The sequence below is a fragment of the Aotus nancymaae genome, unplaced genomic scaffold (assembly GCF_030222135.1).
Source record: "Aotus nancymaae isolate 86718 unplaced genomic scaffold, 86718_ANA_hifiasm-v0.15.2.pri h1tg000072l, whole genome shotgun sequence".
NCBI classification, from domain to species: Eukaryota; Metazoa; Chordata; class Mammalia; order Primates; family Aotidae; genus Aotus; species Aotus nancymaae.
In genome coordinates this window covers 16,838,034-16,860,826 of record NW_026988487.1, presented here as the reverse complement: position 1 = coordinate 16,860,826, position 22,793 = coordinate 16,838,034, and the positions used below count along the sequence as shown (strand labels likewise).

General features: G+C 45.7%; 2 protein-coding genes and 1 pseudogene across 3 annotated transcripts in view; all 3 read right to left on the bottom strand.

Moving 5' to 3' along the window:
- The window catches only part of SUZ12 (SUZ12 polycomb repressive complex 2 subunit), a 64,141-nt gene extending 58,359 nt beyond the window's left edge, over positions 1–5,782 (bottom strand). For both annotated transcript variants that reach the window (XM_064367669.1, XM_064367670.1), the window contains exons 1-3: positions 5,267–5,782; positions 2,419–2,465; positions 2,268–2,332 (exon numbers count right to left, since the gene is read on the bottom strand). In XM_064367669.1, the coding sequence (XP_064223739.1) occupies positions 2,268–2,332; positions 2,419–2,465; positions 5,267–5,540 (386 nt within the window). In that variant the 5' untranslated portion in view covers positions 5,541–5,782. The remainder of the gene's footprint in view (positions 1–2,267; positions 2,333–2,418; positions 2,466–5,266) is intronic.
- An 11,326-nt stretch (positions 5,783–17,108) lies between these two features.
- LOC105715075 (eukaryotic translation initiation factor 3 subunit K-like) lies at positions 17,109–17,870 on the bottom strand. Its single transcript, XM_064367446.1, has one exon. It carries the CDS (start codon positions 17,812–17,814, stop codon positions 17,158–17,160), a length of 657 nt encoding a protein of 218 aa, XP_064223516.1. The 5' UTR covers positions 17,815–17,870; the 3' UTR covers positions 17,109–17,157.
- Positions 17,871–20,881: 3,011 nt separating this feature from the next.
- On the bottom strand, positions 20,882–21,668 carry LOC105715162 (tumor suppressor candidate 2-like; annotated as a pseudogene).
- Positions 21,669–22,793: the final 1,125 nt, after the last annotated feature.

Sequence of the window (22,793 nt, the reverse complement as noted above, 5' to 3'; positions counted from 1 at the left end):
CCTTTTTTTTTTTTAAGATGGGGTTTCACCATGATGGCCAGGCTGGTCTTGAACTCCTGACCTCAGGTGATCCACCCACCCTGGCCTCCCAAAGTGCTAGGATTACAGGCATGAGCCACCGCGTCCAGCCAACTCTTGCCTTTAAATGTGAACTTGTTCATTTGATTTGCTCAAATAAATATAATTTTTTTTTTTGAGACCAATTTTTGCTCCTGTTGCCTAGGCTAGAGTGTAATGGCGTGACCTTGGCTCACAGCAATCTCCGCCTCCTGGGTTCAAGAATTCTCCTGCCTCAGCCTCCAGAGGATTACAAATTGAGATTACAAGCATGCACCACCACGCCTGGCTAATTTTGTATTTTTAGTAGAGACGGGGTTTCTCCATGTTAGTCAGGCTGGTCTCAAACTCCTGACCTCAGGCCCAGCCTCGGTAATGGTCTTACAGAAGGGGAAATACTTTTGAAATCAATAGCATGGCCTGGCATGGTGGCTCATGCCTATAATCCCAGCACTTTGGGAGGCCGAGGCGGGTGGATCACGAGGTCAAGAGATCGAGACCATCCTGGTCAACATGGTGAAACCCCGTCTCTACTAAAAATATATAAAATTAGCTGGGCATGGTGGCGCATGCCTGTAATCTGAGCTACTCAGGAGGCTGAGGCAGGAGAATTGCCTGAACCCAGGAGGCGGAGGTTGCGGTGAGCCGAGATTGCGCCATCGCGCCATGGTACTCCAGCCTGGGTAACAAGAGTGAAACTCCGTCTCAAAAAAAAAAAAAAAAAGGAATCAATAGGATGAAGGTTTTTAAAAAAATAGTCTTAATCATCAGATTTTCAAGTGGAGTCTGGAGGTTGGAGACAGTTTATTTTTGCTGTGTAATGTTTAGTACTTAACCATATGTAACTGTCAATGCAAGTTTTTGTCCTAGGTGCAAGATTACATCTATTTAGGCCCAGCACAGTGGTTCACGCCTGTAATCCCAGCACTTTAGGAGGGTGAGATGGGTCGATGACCTCAGGTGATTAGCCTGGCCAACATGGTGAAACCCCATCTCTATGAAAAATACAAAAAGTTAGCCGGGCTTGGTGGCAAGCACCTGTTATCCCAGCTACTGGCGAGGCTGAGACAGGATAATAGCTTCACCCCGGGAGGCAGAGGTTGAAGTGAGCCAAGATTGCACCGTTGCACTCCAGCCTGGGCAACAAGAGCAACACTCTGTCTCAAAAATAAAAATAAATAAAACCATCACCAAAGACATAAAATGAGACTTTCTGAACCTATCATTATAGGAGCTATTTCAAGTTAGACACAATATTCAAAAATTAACTTAAATTTTATGTAACAAAGATAGCTACCCTGAGCTCTTTAGTAAATATTTAAATCCTCGACTTCTATCAGACTTGAAAATAACCAGTGGAGGCTGGGTGTGGTGGCTCACGTCTGTAATCCCAGCATTTTAGGAGGCTGAAGTGGGCAGATCACCAGGTCAGAAGTTCAAGACCAGCCTGGCCAGCATAACAAAACCCCATCTCTACTAAAAATAAAAAAAAAATTAGCCAGACATGTTGGCGGGTGCCTGTAATGCTAGCTAATCCCAGCTACTTGGGAGGCTGAGGCAGGAGAATCACTTGAACCTGGGAGGCAAAGGTTGCAGTGAGCCAAGATTTTGCCATTGCACTCCAGCCCTCCAGCCTGGGCAACCAAGAGTGAAACTCCATCTCAAAAAAAAAAAAAAGAAAAAGAAAAAGAAAAAATAACCAGTGGCACAGAGTAAAAACACAACCAGTAAAATAACTTAATTCACTTCACTCCTCTGCCTCCCAGGTTCAAGCAATTCTCCTGCCTCAGCCTCCCAAGTAGCTGAGATTACAGGCGCACGACACCCCGCCCAGCTAATTTTTGCATTTTAGTATAGACAGGGTTTCCCATGTTGGTCAGGCCAGGCTGGTCTGGAACTTCTGACCTCAAGTAATCCGCCCGCCTTGGCCTCCAAAAGTGCTGGGATTATAGGTGTGAGGCACCACAACACCCAACCTCTTTTCTATTAGTGAAAAAAACAAACAAACTAATAACCTGAGATTTACAAAGATGATACTATTAAAAACCACTGTGCAACCAGTTCAACCAGTCACTCTCCCATTTCAGTTTTCATATTAAATCTTTAGTTAGAAAGTTTATTTTCATTTTTCTTTAATTTTGAGAAACAGTACTTTAAAATAAAACTTTAACATAGTTTGATCAGCTTGAAATAAGATTGATAAAATGTACCTTTTGATGTTTGTTCTGGAGTTTCGGTGAGACATGTAAGTAAGAGTTCTGTGCAAAAATATTGGCTACAAAAAGAGTTTTAAAAATGTTAAAATTGAATACAGACGCAGTTATAAGAGAGAAATAATGATAAATTTTGTTGACTACTTACCGCTATGAGATTCCGAGTTCGAAGAAATCTATAGATCTGTGTTGGCTCTAGGTAATAGAAAACAAAATGCAAACATTATCTAAACTTGCTTGTCAGAAAAATATCAACCCAGACCATGTTGTAACAATATAAATTTATCACCTGCTATGGAAATCATGCACTGAATATTTATATTGTACTAAATATTTACATCAAGAAAATTAGTATGCACAGTAAGATCAAAAGGCATTCAATCAGTGGCATACATTCACAAAGTTCATCTACACTTATTTTATACTGAAGGTTCTCTACAATATTTTTCTTAAACTTTTTTAAGATACTTGTTGGACAGAACTGAAGAGAAGTAGTTATACTCATTTAACTTAGCTAATTTAAACTATCTATAACCAATTTTCTTCCAAAAAGCAGCTGCACTAGTTAGCTGGAGTCAACAAAAGAACTATTTATTGATGCCAAACAAAATGAAAATTTCACTTTTCTTTCTTTTTTTTTTTTTTGACAGTTTCGCTCTTCTTGCCCGGTCTGGAGTGCATGGTGCAATCTCCCCTCATGGCAACCTCTGCCTCCCAGGTTCAAGCAATTCTCCTGCCTCAGCCTCCTGAGTAGCTGGGATTACAGGCATGTGCCGCCACGCCTAGCTAATTTTTTTATTTTCAGTAGGGATGGAGTTTCTCCCTGTTGGCCAGGTTGGTCTTGAACTCCTGATCTCAGGTAATCCGCCCACCTCGGCCTCCCAAAGTGCTAGGATTACAGGCCTGAGCCATGGCGCCCAGCCTGAACATTTCAATTTTTTTTTTTTTTTTGAACATTTCACTTTTTAATTGGTCACATAAAAACTTGCAGTCAGCCAAAACAGAATCCTAATACATCCTAATACAGAAACGACGATACCCTAATACAGATCCCAGACATTCCTAATACAGATATGATGAAAGTCAGTCAAGTATTTTTATTTCTTTTTTTGAAAAGAGGTCTTGCTATCTTGCCCAGGCTGGTCTCAAACTCCTGGGCTCAATCGATGCTCCAGCACCAGTCTCCAGAGTAGCTGGGATTACAGTTGGGACCCACTGTACTCAAAAGTCGGTCAATATTGAAATAAATCTGGGACACAAACTGCAGCAAAAATTCTCAATAAATATTCCTAATTATAATTTAAAGTTTTATCTATTTTGTTCAATGTAAATATTATCTCAATACATTTTTTACACAATTGACAGACTCCTAAAACAGTCTAAGGCTTAAAATGAGTTGAATTAAGTTTCAAATTAGTTAAAATTTAATTTGTTATACAGGACTTAAAAGAAAAAAATATATATTTACACCATCATATGAGTTACACTGATGACCTATTAGTATCATGTTTCTTTAAATAAAACAGTATCAAAATAAGTCAAATATGAATTATGTAAATAATTACATTAAAGTATTTAAACTTCCCAGTGAACAACTTCAAGTTGTTTTATGACCAGATCTAGCTCTTAATGACAGTTGACTTCTCCGAGGTGGACTCATCAGAACGAAAATAGTTAAAACTTTCTTGGAGTATCTGTCTTCTCATAACATTCAGAAAGAACTTTTAAAATTTCCATCTAAATCTTCAACTGGCTAGTTTCATTTTAAATTAACTAAAGGAAGATGAGATACTTTAGAAGGGGTACAAACAAGTATGATTACTGTCACCACTGCCCGTCAGTTCTCCATCCTACTTCCAATTGAGGCCTCTCCAGATATTTCAAAGTATATTAAGCAATATAATATGTGAATAATGTGAATCTCTCTGAAGCAGGTTCGATATTCGTTTCGATAAAAACTGAAATTCTTTCTATTAAGTTCAAATTAGAATTTCATGAAGCACTAATGAGAGAGAACGAAGGAAGGGTATTAAACAATGTAATACGTCTTTCCAAGCACAGCTGATACCATGCCCTTAACATATGCCACAGTGAAATTGTAAATAAGAACATTGAGCGGTAGAGCCGAGTTTATTCAAGTTTCAGTAAGATTATTTAGCTATTAAAGATCACTCAAATTATAACGCACAAAAGCAAAAACGGAAACCAATCAAAATATAACATTCCTTAAAGAACAATCAGGATTATTTATAGTTACGATGTTTTTAATAAATTCTATTGTTTGTTTCCAGACACCTTGCTCTCCTTTCCAAATAAGTCAGTTTCACCCTCCAGACAGACCTTAGAAACAGAAATCGACGTTAAGAAAATGTCCTGTAAGCCGAGTATAAAAAGCAGAATTCCGCGGTCGTCTCCAGAGAAGATGCTTGACCACTCTCTGGCTCAGTTTACATATCCACAAAATGGGTGGATACATTTGAAAGGTTTTAAGCATCCAAAGGTGCCATGTGAACCTGCAGCACCAAGTTAGCGCGAAGGCATTTCAGACTAAAGATCATTTCTTCGGTTGGACTGCACTCGTCCCTTCACAGGCTTCATTTTGCCACTCAAAAGCTACAGCCGAAACCCCCGTATTTCTAGAGTCCGAAAGGCATGAAAGAAAACAAGAACTAGTCTCGGGATGTGACTGCAGCTCAGTTCAGCTGCTACCTCATCTAAAAGCCGCCTGCTCTTAACGTGGGGCCCCAGTCCTGAGCCTCTCGCGTCAGTCTGGGGGGAGTTAAGAACCTACCCGGACCCTCTTTTCCAGCTCTCCCAAGGCCCTAGATTCTGGATGCCCTGGAGGCGTAATCCCCGAAAGGGGGACATCCCCTCAATTCCTCCCTCCACTCCCACACCAAGTGGACTCCCGAGGAGGAAAGGGGCCCAGCAGAGTGTCCCGTCCCCGGTGCTGGCAGAGTGGGTCCTCCTGCCCTCAAAGCCTCGCACATACTCACTCTCAAAGGCCTGGAGGAAAAGCTCGTGGTCAGCCTGGACGTGCTCCATTTTCGGCTTCTTCACCGGTAACACCGCGGCCCCCGCCGCTGCCGCCACGGAGGAGGAGGAGGAGGCCGAATAACTGCCGCCGCCTCCACAGCCCCCGCCGCCGGATTTGCCGCCCGAAGCCGTCGCCGCCGCCACCGCCGCCGAACCCCCGAAGCCGCCTCCCCCGGACCCCGCGCTGGGCCCCGAGCCGCCCCCTCCCCCACCGCCGTGCTTCTGAGGCGCCATCGCGGTTCCTGCCTCCTCCCCCCGCCAGCTACCCGCCGGGCGGCCCCGGAGAGTAAGCGCCTGCAATACCAACCGCTCGCCCCAGCAGGCTCCGGCGGACCGAGGGGGGAAGGAGGAGAGAGGGGAGGAGAGGGGAAGGGAAGGGAGGAGGAGAGGAGGGAAGGAGGGAGGAAAAAAAAAAAGTGTCTCCTCAGAGACCCGCTCCGCTCCGGAGGCCGCTCACCCTACCCTGGCCTCGCTCCGCCCACTTCCCCCGCCCGGCGCTCTGATTGGGCGACGGGAGCGCGCGCCGCCCCGCTGTCCAGCCTGTTGGCCCGCGGATTCCCCCGTCAGTCACGCGGAGGCGCTTCTAGCGGAGGCGCGGCTTGGTTGGCCCGTGCGCGCTGCCGACCGCGGGCCCGGCCGCCTCTTTGAACTGAATTCGCGGGAAAATTAGGGGTCGGAGCGGCCTTCCTGCTGGCCCCGGTGCATTGTGGGGAGAGAGGGACCCAGCGAGCGGTTTAAGGAGCCGTTTCTCGCCTTCTGAGCGTCGTCAGTCACCGCCCCGAGAGGGTTAGAGGACCCCTGGAGAGAGGCAGGCCTCCGAGGAACTGGGAGCGAGGAGCCTGTTCAATGAACTGATATATTTTACAGATCATCGAGTCTCTAACTTCCCTGGACGGGGCCTGCCTAGGGGGTTGGTGTGACCCTGGTCAGGGTCGCTTCTCAGTTGAGGGGCTCCCGGGACGGGGATCGCGTCCCCTGTCCCCTCGCGACACCGCATGCCCCAAACCATCCATGGCCGAATCCCACCTGGCACAGCCAAGGCGTTGCGGTGCTGCTGTCGGAGGTGACTGAGCTTCACCAAAGGCGGCGACTTAACATCATTGTAGGGATGCCCTATAGAAACAAGCAAAACTATTTTCTGTAGATGCCATGAGGTTTCAGGATCGCTACCGAGATCCTGACGGGTAGATCTCGTGATGAGAGCAAAATCTACATCCTTAGGTTTTTGCCCCCAGACATTGGAAGAGTGGTCAGAGCGGTAAACTAATTTCTTAGAAGTAGGTACATACACTCTTCCCTTTTTGAGGATCTATAGATTTTCAACTCAGAAAGCTGAGGGGGGACCCGGTGTTTTGCGGGTCTTGCTTTTTTTTTTTTTTTTTTTTTTTTTTTTGAGACGTACTCTCACTCTGTCTCTAGGCTGGAATGCTGTGACGGGATCTCGGCTCACTGCAACCTCTGCCTCTGGAGTTCTAGCGATTCTCCTGCCTCAGCCTCCCTAGTAGCTAAGTCTACAGGTGTGCGCCACCACACCCAGCTAATATTTGTATTTTTAATAGAGGCAGTGTTTCACCATGTTAGCCAGGCTGGTCTTAAACTCCTGACCTCAGGTGATCCGCCTGCCTTGGCCTCCCAAAGTTCTGGGATTACAGCGGTGAGCCACTGCGCCCGGCCGAACAAACCTCATTTTGTTTTTCTTTTTCTTTTTTTTTTTTTTAGACAGAGTCTTGCTCTGTCACCCAGGTTGGAGTGCAATAGCTAGATCTCGGCTCATTGCAACCTCTGCCTCCCAGGTTCAAATGATTCTCCTGCCTCAGCCTCCCAAGTAGCTGGGATTACAGGCCCGCACCACCATGCCCAGCTAATTTTTGTATTTTTAGTAGAGACAGGGTTTCACCATGTTGGCCAGGATGGTCTCAATCTCTTGACCTCATGACCCACCTGCCTCTGCCTCCCAAAGTGCTGGGATTACAAGGCGTGAGCCACTGCCACCAGCAGGTCTTGCTTTAAATGATAGACACCCAGGCCCGGTTCAGTTTTCTGGCACAGTTTGGTTTGGAATTGAGCTAATATTCTTAAAGATTTGAATTTCAGGTTGGACAAGATGATCTCTAAGGATATTCTTGCTATTTACATCCTATAATTTTATATTACATTAAAACTTCAAAAATTCCAATCTGTAAACATAGAACCATTTCATACTCTCAACAGCATTTTTTAGATGTCTACTTAGGTTCTCTATAGTTCACTGCAAAACACTGTTTACAAAACAAGCGTCTTTCAAACGGTTATTCAAGTTGTTTACAAAACCGGTTATCTTTGTAATGATTAAATACCAAAGTACCAGTTTTATCAAAGCCTTTGCTACTGAAGAAAGTGACCTCTACAAATGATGTATATAGTATTTGGGATTTCAGGAACACGTCTGAAATTAGGTATATCTTCTTACCTGAAATTAGGAATGTCTGTTGGTAAGGACAAGCTATATTTTATATTCAGACAAAAAGTTCAGAACGTCTTCTTGTTTATTACACTATTCTCTGTACTCCTTTTCTTTTTTTGAGACAGAGTCTTGCTCTGTCGCCCAGGCTGGAGTGCAAAGGCATTATATCTGCTTACTGCAACCTCTGCCTCCCAGGTTCAAGTGATTGTTGGGGCCTCAGCCTCCCAAGTGGCTGTGATTACAAGTGCCTGCCATCATGCCCAGCTAATTTGTGTATTTTTGTATAGACGGGGTTTCACCACGTTGGGCAGACTGGTCTTGAACTCCTGACCTCAACTGATCAGCCTGCCTTGGCCTCTCAAAATTCTGGGATTACAGGCGTGAGCCACCATGCCTGGCCTGTACTCCATGTTTTTATATCTCTGCCACCAAAAAAGAGGTGTTTTAGACTTCTGAGACCAGCCTTCTTTTTTTTTTTTTTTTTTAGACAGAGTCTCACTCTGTCACCAGGCGCCAGGCTGGAGTGCAGTAGCCTGACCTCGGCTCACTGCCACCTCCGCCTCCCAGGTTCAAGCAATTCTCCTGCCTCAGCCTCCCAAGTAGCTGGGACTACAGGCGCATGCCACCACGCCCAGCTAATTTTTTGTATTTTTAGTAGAGACGGGGTTTCACCATGTTGGCCAGGATGGTTTCAATCTCTTGACCTCGTGATCCGCCTGCCTCGGTCTCCCAAAGTGCTGAGATTACAGGCGTGAGCCACCACGTCCAGCCAAGACCAGCCTTCTTTAATTAACTCCACTCCATTGAGGCTCTTAGGTTTTTAGATCTTGCTAAACTCCTCTTCAGCTTTGGGGTTAGAAAATGAGGTTTCGGCCAGACGCGGTGGCTCACGCCTGTAATCCTAGCACTTTGGGAGACCAAAGCAGGAGGATCACGAGGTCAAGAGATTGAGACCATCCTGGCTAACACAGTGAAACCGCATCCCTACTAAAAATACAAAATATTAGCCAGGCGCAGTGGCACACGCCTGTAGTCCCAGCTACTCAGGAGGCTGAGGCAGGAGAATCATTTGAACCTGGGAGGCAGAGGTTACAAGGAGCCAAGATCGAGCCATTGCAGTTCAACCTGGGTGACAGAGCAAGACTCCGTCTTAAAAAAAAAAAAAAAAAAAAGACGGAGGGGCGGGGAAACAAAAAAAAGAAAGAAAAACAAAATGAGGTTACTTCAGCTGGGAACGGTGGCTCATCCCTGTAATCCCAGCACTTTGGGAGGCCAAGGTGGGCTGATCACCTGAAGTCAGGAGTTCAAGACCAACCTGTCTACCATGGTGAAACCCCACCTCTACTAAAAATACAAAAATTACCTGGGCATGGTGGCACACGCCTATAATCTCAGCACTTTGGGAGGCTGAGGCAGGTGGATCGCAAGGTCAGGAGTTTGAGACCAGCCTGACAAACATGGTAAAACCCCATCTCTACTAAAAATACAAAAAAATTCAGCTGAGCATGGTGGCGCATGCCTGTAATCCCAGCTACTCAGGAGACTGAGGCAGGAGAATTCCTTGAACCCAGGAGGGAGAGGTCGCGCCACTGCACTCCAGCCTGGACGACAGAGTGAGACTCCCTCCCCCGCCAAAAAAAAAAAAAAGAAAATGAAGTTTTTTCAATCTGGTTCAGGTCTGGAAAATTAAATCACACTAAGCCAATTACAAAATACCAAAACTATAAACTATAATGCTAACTTATTAATTTATAGTAAGGATAACTGGCAAAATGACCAGTCTTCATCATTTGTACAAGGATATCCCATTCCGGGGGGAAGTGGGGATGAAAGAATGGGTACAATCAAAGAAAAAATCTAGTGATACATTACCCATATGTCTTTGATGAACAGAGAGAAATGGAACTGATGAAACTGGGATGTCCTTTCTTAAAGGTTTATTTCCTTTAAGAACACCATGGTAGCATTCTCAACTTGGGCATGTACACGGTTTTATGTACAGGAGCCAACCTGCAGTGGTCATAACAATCAAAGCCAGCCATGCTATACAGGAGAGGAGAGGCATAGTAATAAATTCTCACTTTTCAATTCTCCTTTGTCAAGACTGTAGGTAGAAAACTTAAAAAAAAAAAAAGAAAAAAAACTTACCTAACCAGCAACCCTCGGGGCTGCTCTGCCTATGGAGTAACCATTCTTTTGTTTCTTTTTTTCTCTAATAAAACTTTGCTTATATTTTTTAAAAAATCTTTTTTTTTTTTTTGAGACAGAATTTCGCTCTTATTATCCAGACTGCAGTGCAATGGCGCGATCTTGGCTCACCGCAACCTCCGCCTCCTGGGTTCAGGCAATTCTCCTGCCTCAGCCTCCTGAGTAGCTGGGATTACAGGCACGCGCCACCATGCCCAGCTAATTTTTTGTATTTTTAGTAGAGATGGGGTTTCACCATGTTGACCAGGATGGTCTTGATCTCTTGACCTCTTGATCCACCCGCCTCGGCCTCCCAAAGTGCTGGGATTACAGGCGTGAGCCACCGCGCCCGGCCTACTTTTAAAAAAATCTTAATGCCTCAGACAAATTGGAATTAATTGAGAGGTTGTCTTAGTTACAGTCTTTTTAATCAGATAGGTAAAAACATTTACAGATCATCTCATGATTGGTCTCATCTGTGACTAGCTTAGTTTGTGTTGTTATTTCTAAATTTTGAGATTTGTGATCCACCCTTCTTGGCCTCCCAAAGTGCTGGGATTACAGGTGTGAACCACCGCACCTGAACTTATCCAATAAGTCTCAATGAATAAGGTTGGACACCAGTGCACAGTTCATTCTCAATGACTTGTATTTATTTATTTATTTATTAGATGGAGTTTTGTTCTTGTTGCCCAAGATGGAGTGTAATGGTGTGATCTTGGCTCACCACAACCTCCAGGTTCTAGTGATTTTCCTGCCTTAGCCTCTCAAGTAGCTGGGATTACAGGCACCCTCCACAACACCCAGCTAATTTTTGTGTTTTTAGTAGAGACGATATTTCTCCATGTTCGTAAGGCTGGTCTTGAACTCTTGAACTCAGGTGATTTGCCCGCCTCAGCCTCCCAAAGTGCTGGGATTACAGGCGTAAGCCACCGTGCCCAGCACTTGTATATATTTAATTTCCCTACCTCACACTGAATTTGAATTGTTTTCTAGGGGATTTGTTTTTACCTTCATATTATATCTAGACTTGAACTGTAAACTCCTAAAAGCAAAGTCCATTGTCTACTACTTTTATATTTCCTAGCACAGAACTTAGATATATATGTAAGGACAGAAAAATAGCAAATATTTTAACACTAATTAATATGACTTTGCTGGCATTATCTCAATTTTTCTTTTTTTTTTCTTATTTAGAGATGAGGTTTCACCATGTTGGCCAGGATGGTCTTGATCTCTTGACCTCTTGATCCACCCACCTCGGCCTTCCAGAGTGCTGGGATTACAGGCGTGAGCCACCAAGCCCGGCCAATTTTTCTTTTCTTTCTTTTTTTTTTTTTTAGAGATAGGGGTGGCGGGGGTCACCATTTTGACCAGGCTGGTCTTGAACTCCTAACCTCAGGTGATCCACCCACCTCGGCCTCCCAGAGTGCTGGGATTACAGGCGTGAGCCACTGCTGGAGTGCAATGGCGCGACGGTGGCTCACTGAAACTTCAGCCTCCTGGTTCAAGCAATTCTCCTGCCTCAGCCTCCCGAGTAACTGGGACTACAGGTGCGGGCCACCACGCCGGGCTAATTTTTGTATTTTGAGTAGAGAGGGGTTTCACCATGTTGGCCAGGATGATCTCGATCTCCTGACCATGTGATCCGCCCGCCTCGGCCTCCGAAAGTGTTGGGATTATAGGCGTGAGCCACCACGAACAGCCTGATTATTCTTATAATTTTTTTTTTTTTTTTGAGATGGAGTCTCACTCTGTTGCCCAGCTGGAGTGCAGTGGCTTGATCTCAGCTCACTGCAACCTCTAGAGGCCTTCCGGATTCAAGAGATTCTCCTGCCTCAGCCTCTTAAGTAGCTGGGATTACAGGAGGGTGCCACTATGCCCAGCTAATTTTCATATTTTTAGTAGAGACAGGGTTTCACCATATTGGTAAGGCTGGTATTGTACTTCTGACGTCATGATCCACCCACCTCGTCCTCCCAAAGTGCTGGGATTACAGGCGTGAGCCAACGCCCCCAGCCTCATCATGAGTCTTAATGAATAAGGTTGGACACCAGTGCACAAATATAAATTATGATAATAATGATTGAGTGCTTTACTATGTGCCAGGCAATATTTTGAGTTTTTACAAGCTTAACTTATTCAATTCTCACACCAACCCTCTGAGATAGGCACTTATTATTATCTCTTTCATAAATGAGGAAATAACAGCAAGATTTTTTTTTTGGAGACACAGTTTCGCTCTTGTTACCCAGGCTGGAGTGCAATGGCACGACCTCGGCTCACCGCAACCTCCGCCTCCTGGGTTCAGGTAATTCTCCTGCCTCAGCCTCCTGAGTAGCTGGGATTACAGGCATGTGCCACCATGCCCAGCTAATTTTTTGTATTTTTAATAGAGACGGAGTTTCACCATGTTGATCAGGATGGTCTCGATCTCTTGACCTCGTGATCCACCTGCCTCAGCCTCCGGAAGTGCTGGGATTACAGGCGTGAGCCACCGCGCCCGGCAGCAAGATTTTTTTTCATTGAGATGGAGTCTCACTCTATCACCCAGGCTGGAGTGCAGTGGCTCCATCTTGGTTCACTGCAACCTCTGCCTCTCGTATTCAAGCAATTCTCCTGTCTCAGCCTCCTGAGTAGCTGGGATTACAGGCGCTGACCACCCACGCCCTGCTAATTTTTGTATTTTTAGTAGAGATGGGGTTTCACTATGTTGGCGAGGCTGGTCTCAAACTCCTGACCTAGTGATCAGCTGACTTCAGCCTCTCAAAGTGCTGGGATTACAAGCATGAGCCACCCCAACCAGCTAAGATTTGTTAAGTAGCTTGCACAAACTGGGATTCTAACCCAGGCAGTGTCTCCAGAGGCCTCATGCTTCACTCTCATGCTAGAAAAGTAAAGAGTTTTAAAGATATAAGATGTAGCACCTATCATTTCTTTTCTTTTTCTTTTTTTTTTTTTTTTGAGATGGAGTTTCACACTGTTGGCTGGGCTGGAGTGCAATGGCATGCTCTCAGCTCACTGTAACCTCTGACTCCGAGGTTCAAGTGATTCTCCTGCCTCAGCCTCCCAAGTAGTTGGGATTACAGGTGCCTGCCACTACGTTCAGCTAATTTTCTGTACTTTTAGTAGAAACAAGGTTTCACTATGTTGGCCAGGCTGATCTCGAACTCCTGACCTGGTGATCCTCCCGCCTCAGCCTCCCAAAGTGCTGGGAGTATAGGCATGAGCCACCGCGCCCGGCTAGCACATGTCATTTCTAGGTCAAGAAAGATCAGTAAATATTGCCTCTGATATGCTGGAATGAATAATCATCAGTATGAATGCATTTGCCTTAAAATAACCAATGTATCAAATCTCCCTTGTACCTGTACATTGTCTTTCTATCCTCTATTTATCCTCAACTCCTTAAAATTTAGGGCTGAGACTATTAAAATAAGTCAACAAGGCCAGGAGTGGTGGCTCACGCCTGCAATCCCAACACTTTGGGAGGTGAAAGTGAGCAGATCACAAGGTCAGGAGTTCGAGACCAGCCTGGACAATATGGTGAAACTCTGTCTCTACTAAAAATACAAAAATGAGCCAGGTGTGGTGGCCCACACGTGTAGTCCCGGCTACTTGGGAGGCTGAGGCAGGTGAATTGCTTGAATCGGAGAGGCAGAGGTTGCAGTGAGCTGAGATCTTGCCATTGCACTCCAGCCTGGGCAGCAGAGTGAGACTCCATATCAAAAAAAAGAAAAAAAAAAGTCAACAACACTATATAAGAAAAAAAAAATTGGCCGGGCGCGGTGGCTCAAGCCTGTAATCCCAGCACTTTGGGAGGCCGAGGCGGGTGGATCACGAGGTCAAGAGATCGAGACCATCCTGGTCAACATGGTGAAACCCCGTCTCTACTAATACAAAAAATTAGCTGGGCACGGTGGCGCGTGCCTGTAATCCCAGCTACTCAGGAGGCTGAGGCAGGAGAATTGCCTGAACCCAGGAGGCGGAGATTGCGGTGAGCCGAGATCGCGCCATTGCGCTCCAGCCTGGGTATCAAGAGCGAAACTCCGTCTCAAAAAAAAAAAAAAAAAGAAAAAGAAAAAAAAAATTGCCTTGCTTGAGGAAATTGACACATTGCATTTGCTGATAAGTTCTTAGAGAAATAGAATCAATTTTGATTTTTATAAAAAAGAATGTCAGGGCCAGATGTGGTGGCTCACACCTGTAATCCCAGCACTTTGGGAGGCCAAAGCGGACGGATCACAAGGTCAGAATTCAAGACCAGCCTGAGCAATATGATGAAACCCCATTTCTACTAAAAAATACAAAAATTAGACTGGCGTGGTGGAGCGCGCCTGTAATCCCAGCTACTTGGGAGGCTGAGGCAGGAGAATCGCTGAAACCTGGGAGGCAGAGGTTGCAATTGAGCCAAGATCTCGCCATGGCACTCCAGCCTGGGTGACAGAGCAAGACTCAGTCTCAAAAAAAAAAAAAAAAAAAAAGTCAACTAGTGATTATCTGAATAGGAAAATAAGAAAAACAAATAAAAATAAGTTAAAAGGCCAGACGCGTTGGCTCATGCCTATAATCCCAGCACTTTGGGAGGCTGAGTCAGGTGGATCATCTGAGGTCCTGAGTTCAAGAACAGCCTGGCTAACATAGTGAAACCCCGTCTCTACTAAATACAAAAATTAGATGGATGTGGTGGCGCATGCCTGTAATTCCAGCTACTCAGGAGGCTGAGGCAGGAGAATCTCTTAAACCGAGTAGGCAAAGGTTTGCAGTGAGCCAAGGTTGTGCCACCGCACTCCAGCCTGAGCAATGCAGTGATACTCCATCTCAAAAATAAAAATATTAGGGCCGGGCGAGGTGACTCACGCCTGTAATCCCAGCACTTTGGGAGGCCGAGGCAGGTGGATCACAAGGTCAAGAGATCGAGACCATCCTGGTCAACATGGTGAAACCCCGTCTCTACTAAAAATACAAAAAATTAGCTGGGCATGGTGGCGCGTGCCTGTAATCCCAGCTACTCAGGAGGCTGAGGCAGGAGAATTGCCTGAACCCAGGAGGCGGAGGTTGCGGTGAGCCGAGATCGCGCCATCATTGCACTCCAGCCTGGGTAACAAGAGCAAAACTCCGTATCAAAAAAAAAAAAAAAAAAATTAATAAGTAAAAAAAAGAAAAAATGGCCTCTGCTGGGCGTGGTGGCTCATGCCTATAATCCCAGCACTTTGTGAGGCAGAGATGGGTGGATCACCTGAGGTCAAGAGTTAGAGACCAGCCTGGCCAACCTGTGATATCCCGTCTTTATTAAAAATACAAAAATTAGCTGGGCATGGTGGTGCATGCCTGTAATCTCAGCTACTCAGGAGGCCGAGGCAGGAGAATTGCTTGAAGCAGGGAGGTAGAGGTTGCGGTGAGTCGAGATTGCACCACTGCACTCCAGCCTGGGCAAAAATGGTGCTCCAACCTGGGTAACAAGAGCGAAACTGTCTCAGCAACAGCAACAACAACAAAAAACACACACACATACACGCAAAAGTTTACTCATTTTTGTTTTCTTTGTGTAGGAAATAAAAAACATGAGAACCATGGAACATTCATGATGTATTTTGGAGTTTTCATAATAAACCACTGATTTGTGTATGTCTGTTTATCTAGAGTTAACAAGATATAATAAAGATGTTAGTAAGCCATAGTTAGAACTCCTGGGACAAGAAGAAACTCGACACTAATAACCTGGGGGAGAAAAATAACCACCTGAGCCAAAGGGGAAATATCTAAACCTGAATTTTTGGAGGCCTACATCTAGAAACAACCATTATGATTGTTTTTCAGACTGTGGGACAAGTTGTTTTACATTTAACTTTAAACAAAAGTAAAGCAAGTTGCCATTTATTGAGCAGACTGTCCATAGGACAATCATAAACAATAATGTTAGTTACTGTTACTATTAGTTAACGCCCTCAGATACTTGTCACTGAATCTCAAAGAGTTAATTAAGTAACTCCCCCACCATTACACCATCCCTCAAGGGAAAGAGCTGGGGTTTAAACCCAGCTATAGAGGACTCAAAATCCCATATGTTTTCCAGTACAACAGAAGTATCTAAGCTGTCTTTCTGGAACCCCTGAGTTTAAGGAAGCAGAAGAGGAGGCTGCAATATGGTGGGCTCTGAATTCCCATTTGTCTTTCATCAGAGATGTTCTACTTATACCTGTGTTATAATCAAAGATAATTATTCTATCTGCTAAAAGAAATTTTTTTGAGGCCGGGCATGGTGGCTCACACCTGTAATCCCAGCACTTTGGGAGGCCACGGCAGGCGGATTGTGAAGTCAAGAAATCAGGACCATCCTGGCCAATATGGTGAAACCCCATCTCTACTAAAAATACAAAAATTAGCTTGGTGTGGTGGCGCCTGCCTGTAGTTCTGGCTACTCAGGAGGCTGAGGCAAGAGAATCGCTTGAACCCAGGAGGCAGAGGTTGCAGTGAGCCAAGATCGTGCCATTGCACTTCAGCCTGGTTGACAGAGTGAGATTCTGTCTCAAAAAAACCACCACAGTATACTATGCTGTCTTCCCAAGTCTGATAATGAGAAATAGCCAGCTAAAATAGCACCAATAGTGTATTCTGGGATATACTCATCTTACAATTTGACAGCATTAAAAACAAACATATGGGCTGGGCGCAGTGGCTCATGCCTGTAATCCCAGCACTTTGGGAGGCCGAGGCGGGTGGATCACATGGTCAAGAGATCGAGACCATTCTCACCATGATGAAACCCTGTCTCTACTAAAAATACAAAAATTAGCCGGGTGTGGTGGCACGCGCCTGTAGTCTCAGCTACTTGGGAGGCTGAGGCGGAAGAATCGCTTGAACCCAGGAGGCGGAGGTTGCATCCAGGCTGGCGACAGAGCAAGACTCCATCTCAAAAAAAAAAAATGATAAAACTAATGAAGATTACTTTGTTTTATGGTAATGAAATGCAGATGAAAAAGATCATTCTGTATATTCCTCATGCATGCTCTGCCCCGCAAAAAAGTTAGTTTTGCTGATAATATTGCTAATCTTTGTTCGAACTTATGTTTGCTTTATTTTCTAGGGAAAAACAGCATTATTATGTCATTGTACTTCATAAATCATGTAAACATAATCACTAGTGTCAACCTGTTAGGTATTATCATCACTTTTTTTTTTTTTTTTCTGAGTCAACACATCTTTATTAAACACCTTCGGTTACTGGGAGGAGGCCATGATGCTGGACACACTGTCGAAGTCAATCTTCTCCACGATGTTTTTGGGTTTAATGCTCTCTTCCTGGCTACAGATGAAGATCTGCCCCGATTCATCGGCGCTCCAGCCATATTTGCTCATCCACACCTTTAGCTGGCTGTCCGATAGATCCCTGAGCATCTTGGCCAGCAGCCAATGGTTGATGTCCTGGTAAGTGATACCCACGACATGGCAGATGAACTTTCGGACAGAGTCTTCAAAGCCAGTTATACCTTCCAAGAGGTCCATGTTTTCATCCAGGGCTTGCCAGAAGGTCTGGAAGTGGCAGGTCTCCAGCAGGTCCTCGAGGTACAAAATCTGCCGGATTGGCTGTTCTTCTTGATGTGCCTGGTCAATCATGCACTTGCACAGGGTGAAGTCCGTGTGTGGCAGATTGGTGAGGGCCTTCAGCAGGATCTGGGTGGTGACTGTGGTCTGAAAGAAGGCTGGGTTGAACTGGTACAGTTTCAGGACAGCCAGGTTGGCTTCCAGATCATAGGCATTTTCCTTGGCCTGCATCTCCACATAGCGCTCCAGGGTGGCCAGGTTCTCAGGATTGTACCTGTCAATACCCTTGAGCAACTTGCCCATGTTGGCTCTCATCTGCTCAAACATCGCCATGACTACTGTCGCCTTTCACAACCAGGGCTGGAGGCTAACACCGGCTTGGCACGGCGTCCTCGAGGACAGGAAAAGCTATCATCACTTCTATAATACAACTACAGTCTGGATTTCCATTCAAAGTTTATAAATTTACCTTTATTTTGCAATTGCTAATTTACTACTGTTAAGCAGAACAAATTAAGAGATACAGAACGTTTATTTTTAGCTAGTTGTTATTATTAGAAGTACTGTTCTTGGCTGGGCGCGGTGGCTCACGCCTGTAATCCTAGCACTTTGGGAGGCTAAGGCAGGCAGATCACGAGGTCAGGAGATCGAGACCATCCTGGCTAACACAGTGAAACCCTGTCTCTACTAAAAATACAAAAAGTTAGCCGGGCACGACGGCGCATGCTTGTAGTCCCAGCTACCCCGGATGCTGAGGCAGGAGAACCACTTAAACCTGGGAGGCGGAGGACTGGGTGAGATGGGTCATGCCTGTAATCCCAGCACTTTGGGAGGCTGAGGCGGGCGGATCACCTGAGGTTGGGAGTTTGAGACCAGCCTGACCAATGTGCAGAAACCCCATCTCTACTAAAAATACAAAAATTAGTCGGGTGTGGTGGCGCGTGCCTGTAATCCCAGCTACTCGGGAGGCTGAGGCAGGAGAATCACTTGAACCCGGGAAGCAGAGGTTGCAGTGAGCGGAGATCATGCCATTGCACTCCAGCCTGGGCAACAAGAGCAAAACTCCATCTCAAAAAAAAAAAAAACACCTGGGAGGTGGAGATTGCAGTGAGCCGAGATCACGCCACTGCATTCCAGCCTGAGTGACAGAGCAAGACTCCATCTCAAAAAAAAAAAAAAAAAAAAAAAAAGAGGAGATGAGGGTAGCAAATGAATTGAAGGTCTTTTATCAGTTATGCCTCCTATTTACTGGTAGAGTTCACTCAAGACTGGGGACTTCTTCACTTAAAGATGAGTCCACACAAGGAGTGTGCTTCAGGTTTCTCACTTTAAGACCTCTTTGAATACTGTAAAATAAATTATATTTTTATGATTCCAATTATGTTGTTTATGCAATCCGTTAACGCAGAAGCTGGGCATGGTGGCACAGCTGTAGTCCCAGCAACCTGAGAGGCTGAGGTAGGAGTATACAAAATTAGCTGGGCACAGTGGCACACACCTGTAGTCCCAGCTACTTGGGAGGCAAAGGTAGGAGGATTGGCTGGGCACGGTGGCTCATGCCTGTAATCCCAGCACTTTGGGAGGCCAAAGTGGTTGGATCGCTTGAGGTCAGGAGTTCAAGACCAACCTGGCCAACATGGCAAAACCCTGTCTCTACTAAAAACACAAAAATTAGCCAGGCATGGTAGTGTGCCTGTAATCCCAACTAGTTGGGAGTCTGAGGCAAGAGAATCGCTTGAACCCGGGAGGCAGAGGTTACAGTGAGCCAAGTTTGCCCCACTGCACTCCAGCTTGGACAACAAAGCAAGACTCCATCTTAGAGAAAAAAAAAAAAGGTAAGAGTACCTTTCAGCCCAGGATAGAATCATTGCAGTGATTCTTCCCAGATAGAATCATTTCAGTAAGCAATTATTGCACTACTATATTCCAGTCTGGGTGACAGAGTGAGACCAAGAGAAAAAAAAGCACAGTTCCCTTTTTCCTCATTAGAAGCTATTTTTCATTTCTTAGAAATATTTAAATTTTACTAACATGTCTGAGCGGAAGAAGGGAAAACACAGTATATCATGGGTAGACCGTTGAGTTCACCAGAAAACTCCCAAACAGAATTGAGGAACTTGTTATATTCTGTAACACTTGTTAAGTTCAAGAGTTTTTCAGAGAGAAGTATGACTTATAATAAATAGTTTGAAAAGCTGAGTCTTGAAGACCTTTTTTTTTGCAGGATCTACAAGTCATCTTATTGAAATTTAACAAAGAACACAACAGTCTTCCTAGGCTGGGGGCCACCCTCCCCAAGCCATTTCCCACACTCTAGAAGCACAGAGCTTGCACAGTATTTGATAAAAAAGTCACCTTTATTTAGAAATCAGACTCTGTCACGACATCATCATGGACTATTTACAAACCTTCACATTATAAGTATTCCTTTTATGGTTTTTATGGTTTTCCCTCCTTTCTTTCCCTACCCAGGGGCTCCAGTACTTTCCCCTGACTGATCCTGAAGTGGGGGTGGGTTACTGTAAGGGAAGGGGTGGTAGGCTACTTATAACTACTGGCACCAGCCTTAGGGTGTTGTCCTTTACCACAAGGTGGTGAACAGTCCCCTCCAATTGGGGGGGTAGAGGGCTTGGTGCAAAGGCATGGGGGATTAGACAGAATAGGTGGGTTGGAGTAACTCCCCATAGGCACAAGCATCCGCAGCCTGTCCTGACCTCAGCCTGCACCCTCTCAACTCCTCAACCGGGTGTGTGTGTGGGGGCAACAACTAGTTGCAGTAGGGGGATCAGCCCAGCCCTGGGTAGTGGGAGAATCCCCCATCCGGTCCCCACTCCTATCAATAGCCAGCAAACTGTCCACTCGTCTGAAGGTGGGAACAGATGGCAGGTAGGTGGGAAGAATCAGGCTAGCACTGCCCCCAGCCTCTGTCCAACACAGGAGGAATTGAAGTAGCAAATGGCTGAAATGCTCTGACTAGGGGTCAAAAGGGAAGTGAAGGAAAGGACAGTGCCCGCAGCCTAGGGGCTGGAAGAAGGCAGACCTTGCTTGTAAAGTGCTGTAGCCTCTAGCAGGGCTAGGCCCCAGGCAAACTTGGAAGCAAGCAGACCAGCCAAGGAACCAGGTACCGGGCATTCCTGACTGGTATACGCAGGGGTGGCTGGGGAGAGTGGGGTGCTAACTCTGCCATTAGCCTTCACCAGCCACCAACCACCTCTTGTCCACACACAAACCAACACCCAACCAATTCTGTGGGACTGACCCGCTAACAGCTGAAAGTTATGGGCCAATGGAGTTTATTCAGGGTTGTGGCCCCAGCCTGGGCTCCTCAATGGAAGCCACACCTTGAGCCTGGGAGTTTCTCGCTGGGGCAGGGGGTGCTTCTGTCTGCCACTTCCCAGGCTCACACCTCATAGAGGATCACAGAAAAATCCACGTGGATGTGGGGGGCTATCCAGCTTCACAATGCCCTGAGGAATCAGATTCTTATGCACTCGCCTCAGCTTGGCCCGCTTCTGCTCGTTCTTAGTGACGATTGTCTCCTCATAGAACTCGTGAGCCAGATCCCATCCTCATCACAGAACAAGGAGCCGCGGCGGTTAAATACGAAGTGGGGCTCAACTCGGCCCCGAGGCCGCACCAAAGCTTGCTCAGCGCCTGCTGCCTCTGAGCCGCCGCCCCCGGCCGCCGAGGTGAAGGGCCACAGGCCCCGAGCTTTGGAGCTGCTGGCGCCCGTGTCAGGGCCGCCGGCGCATGGCTGGCCCCGCGGCCGCTCTGCTCACACCGCAGTCGACGCCACCATACCAGCAGTGGCTCGCAGGTGCCGCCGCCGCCGCCTTCCGCAGACTCGGTTCTGAAGACCTTTTCAAGATCCTAAGCCACCGACTCCTGCTTCAAAGAATACAAAGACAGAGTCTTTTCCAAGTTAATATCCCTAATTTCTCAGATAAAGGCATTGCAAACTGAGTGGTTCCTACCTTCTTAACTCCTTCCATTCCTGGCCGTACTGCTCTCCAGTCATACTAGTTTCAGCATTATTCCATGAACATTTTCTACATTTTCTTAATAGGCCTGGAATACTTTCCTCTCATGTCCTCAACAAAGTTCTACTTATTTATTACCTTAACTCAGATGTCATCTCTGACATGAAAATGTACCCTCAATCTTCCCAGATAGAATGAATTACCCATAATGTATGCACTTGTCTCTTCTATTAGCTAATGAAGATTGGAAATGTGTCTAATTCATCTGTGCATCTCTAGAGCCCATTGTAGAATAGGCATTCAATAAATGTTTGTCAACTAATTGACAGAGGAATTAATATATTGACAAAAACTTGTTTCAGATGCTGCTTGGTAAAGATTAGAACTTGCTCCTAGGTAAATAATTGAAGAATTTAGAGAAGACACTGCAGTGAGAGCCCAGATACCTACCTTCTCTGATTGTAGCTCAGCCACCATCTACCTAACCTTAGAAAAATCACTTCAGGGCTGGCCACGATGGCTCATGCCTGTAATCCTAGCACTTTGGGAGGCTGAGGTGGGCTGATCACTTGAGGTCAGGAGTTCGAGACCAGCCTGCCCAACGTGGCAAAACCCGGACTCTACTAAAAATACAAAAATTAGCTGGGCGTGGTGGTGCACGTCTTATAATCCCAGTTACTTAGGAGGCTGGGGCAGGAGAATCGCTTGAAACCAGAAAGTGGAGGTTGTAGTGAGCCGTGATCTCGTCACTGAACTACAGCTTGGGCTAAAGATCAAGACTCCGTCTCAAAAAAAAAAAAAAAAAAGAAAGAAAGAAAAAAAAGAAAATCAGCTCAGAAAATTGAAGTGATTTTTTTTTTTTGCGATGTCTCACTCTTTCCCCCAGGCTGGAGTGCAGTGGCCTGATCTCGGCTCAGGCTCACTGATTCTCCTGCCCCAGCCTCTTGAGTAGCTGGGACTATAGGCGTCAGCCACCACACCTAGCTAATTTTTGTAATTTTAGTAGAGATGGGGGGGGATTTCACCACATTGGCCAGGCTGGTCTCAAACTCCTGACCTCAAGTGATTAGCCCACCTTAGCCTCCCAAAGTGCTGGGATTACAGCATGAGTCACCTTGACCGACATCTGAGCCAATTTCTTAACACAATTAAAAGGTTCTAATTGATCAATTTATTCTCAGCCTGGAATGGGATCAGCCTCAAGTGTTTTGGGTCAGAAAAATCGTTGTGGTCTTCTGATAAAATGATTAGTAATCCTATGAAATTCTGAATATAGGCTTTATGGGAAGCTTATGGCTCAGCTATAAATTTCAAGTATATTTTATCCACTGC

Excerpts from the sequence above, each read along its gene's own strand:
- LOC105715075 (XM_064367446.1), bottom strand. The coding sequence starts at position 17,814 with ATGGCGATGTTTGAGCAGATGAGAGCCAACATGGGCAAGTTGCTCAAG.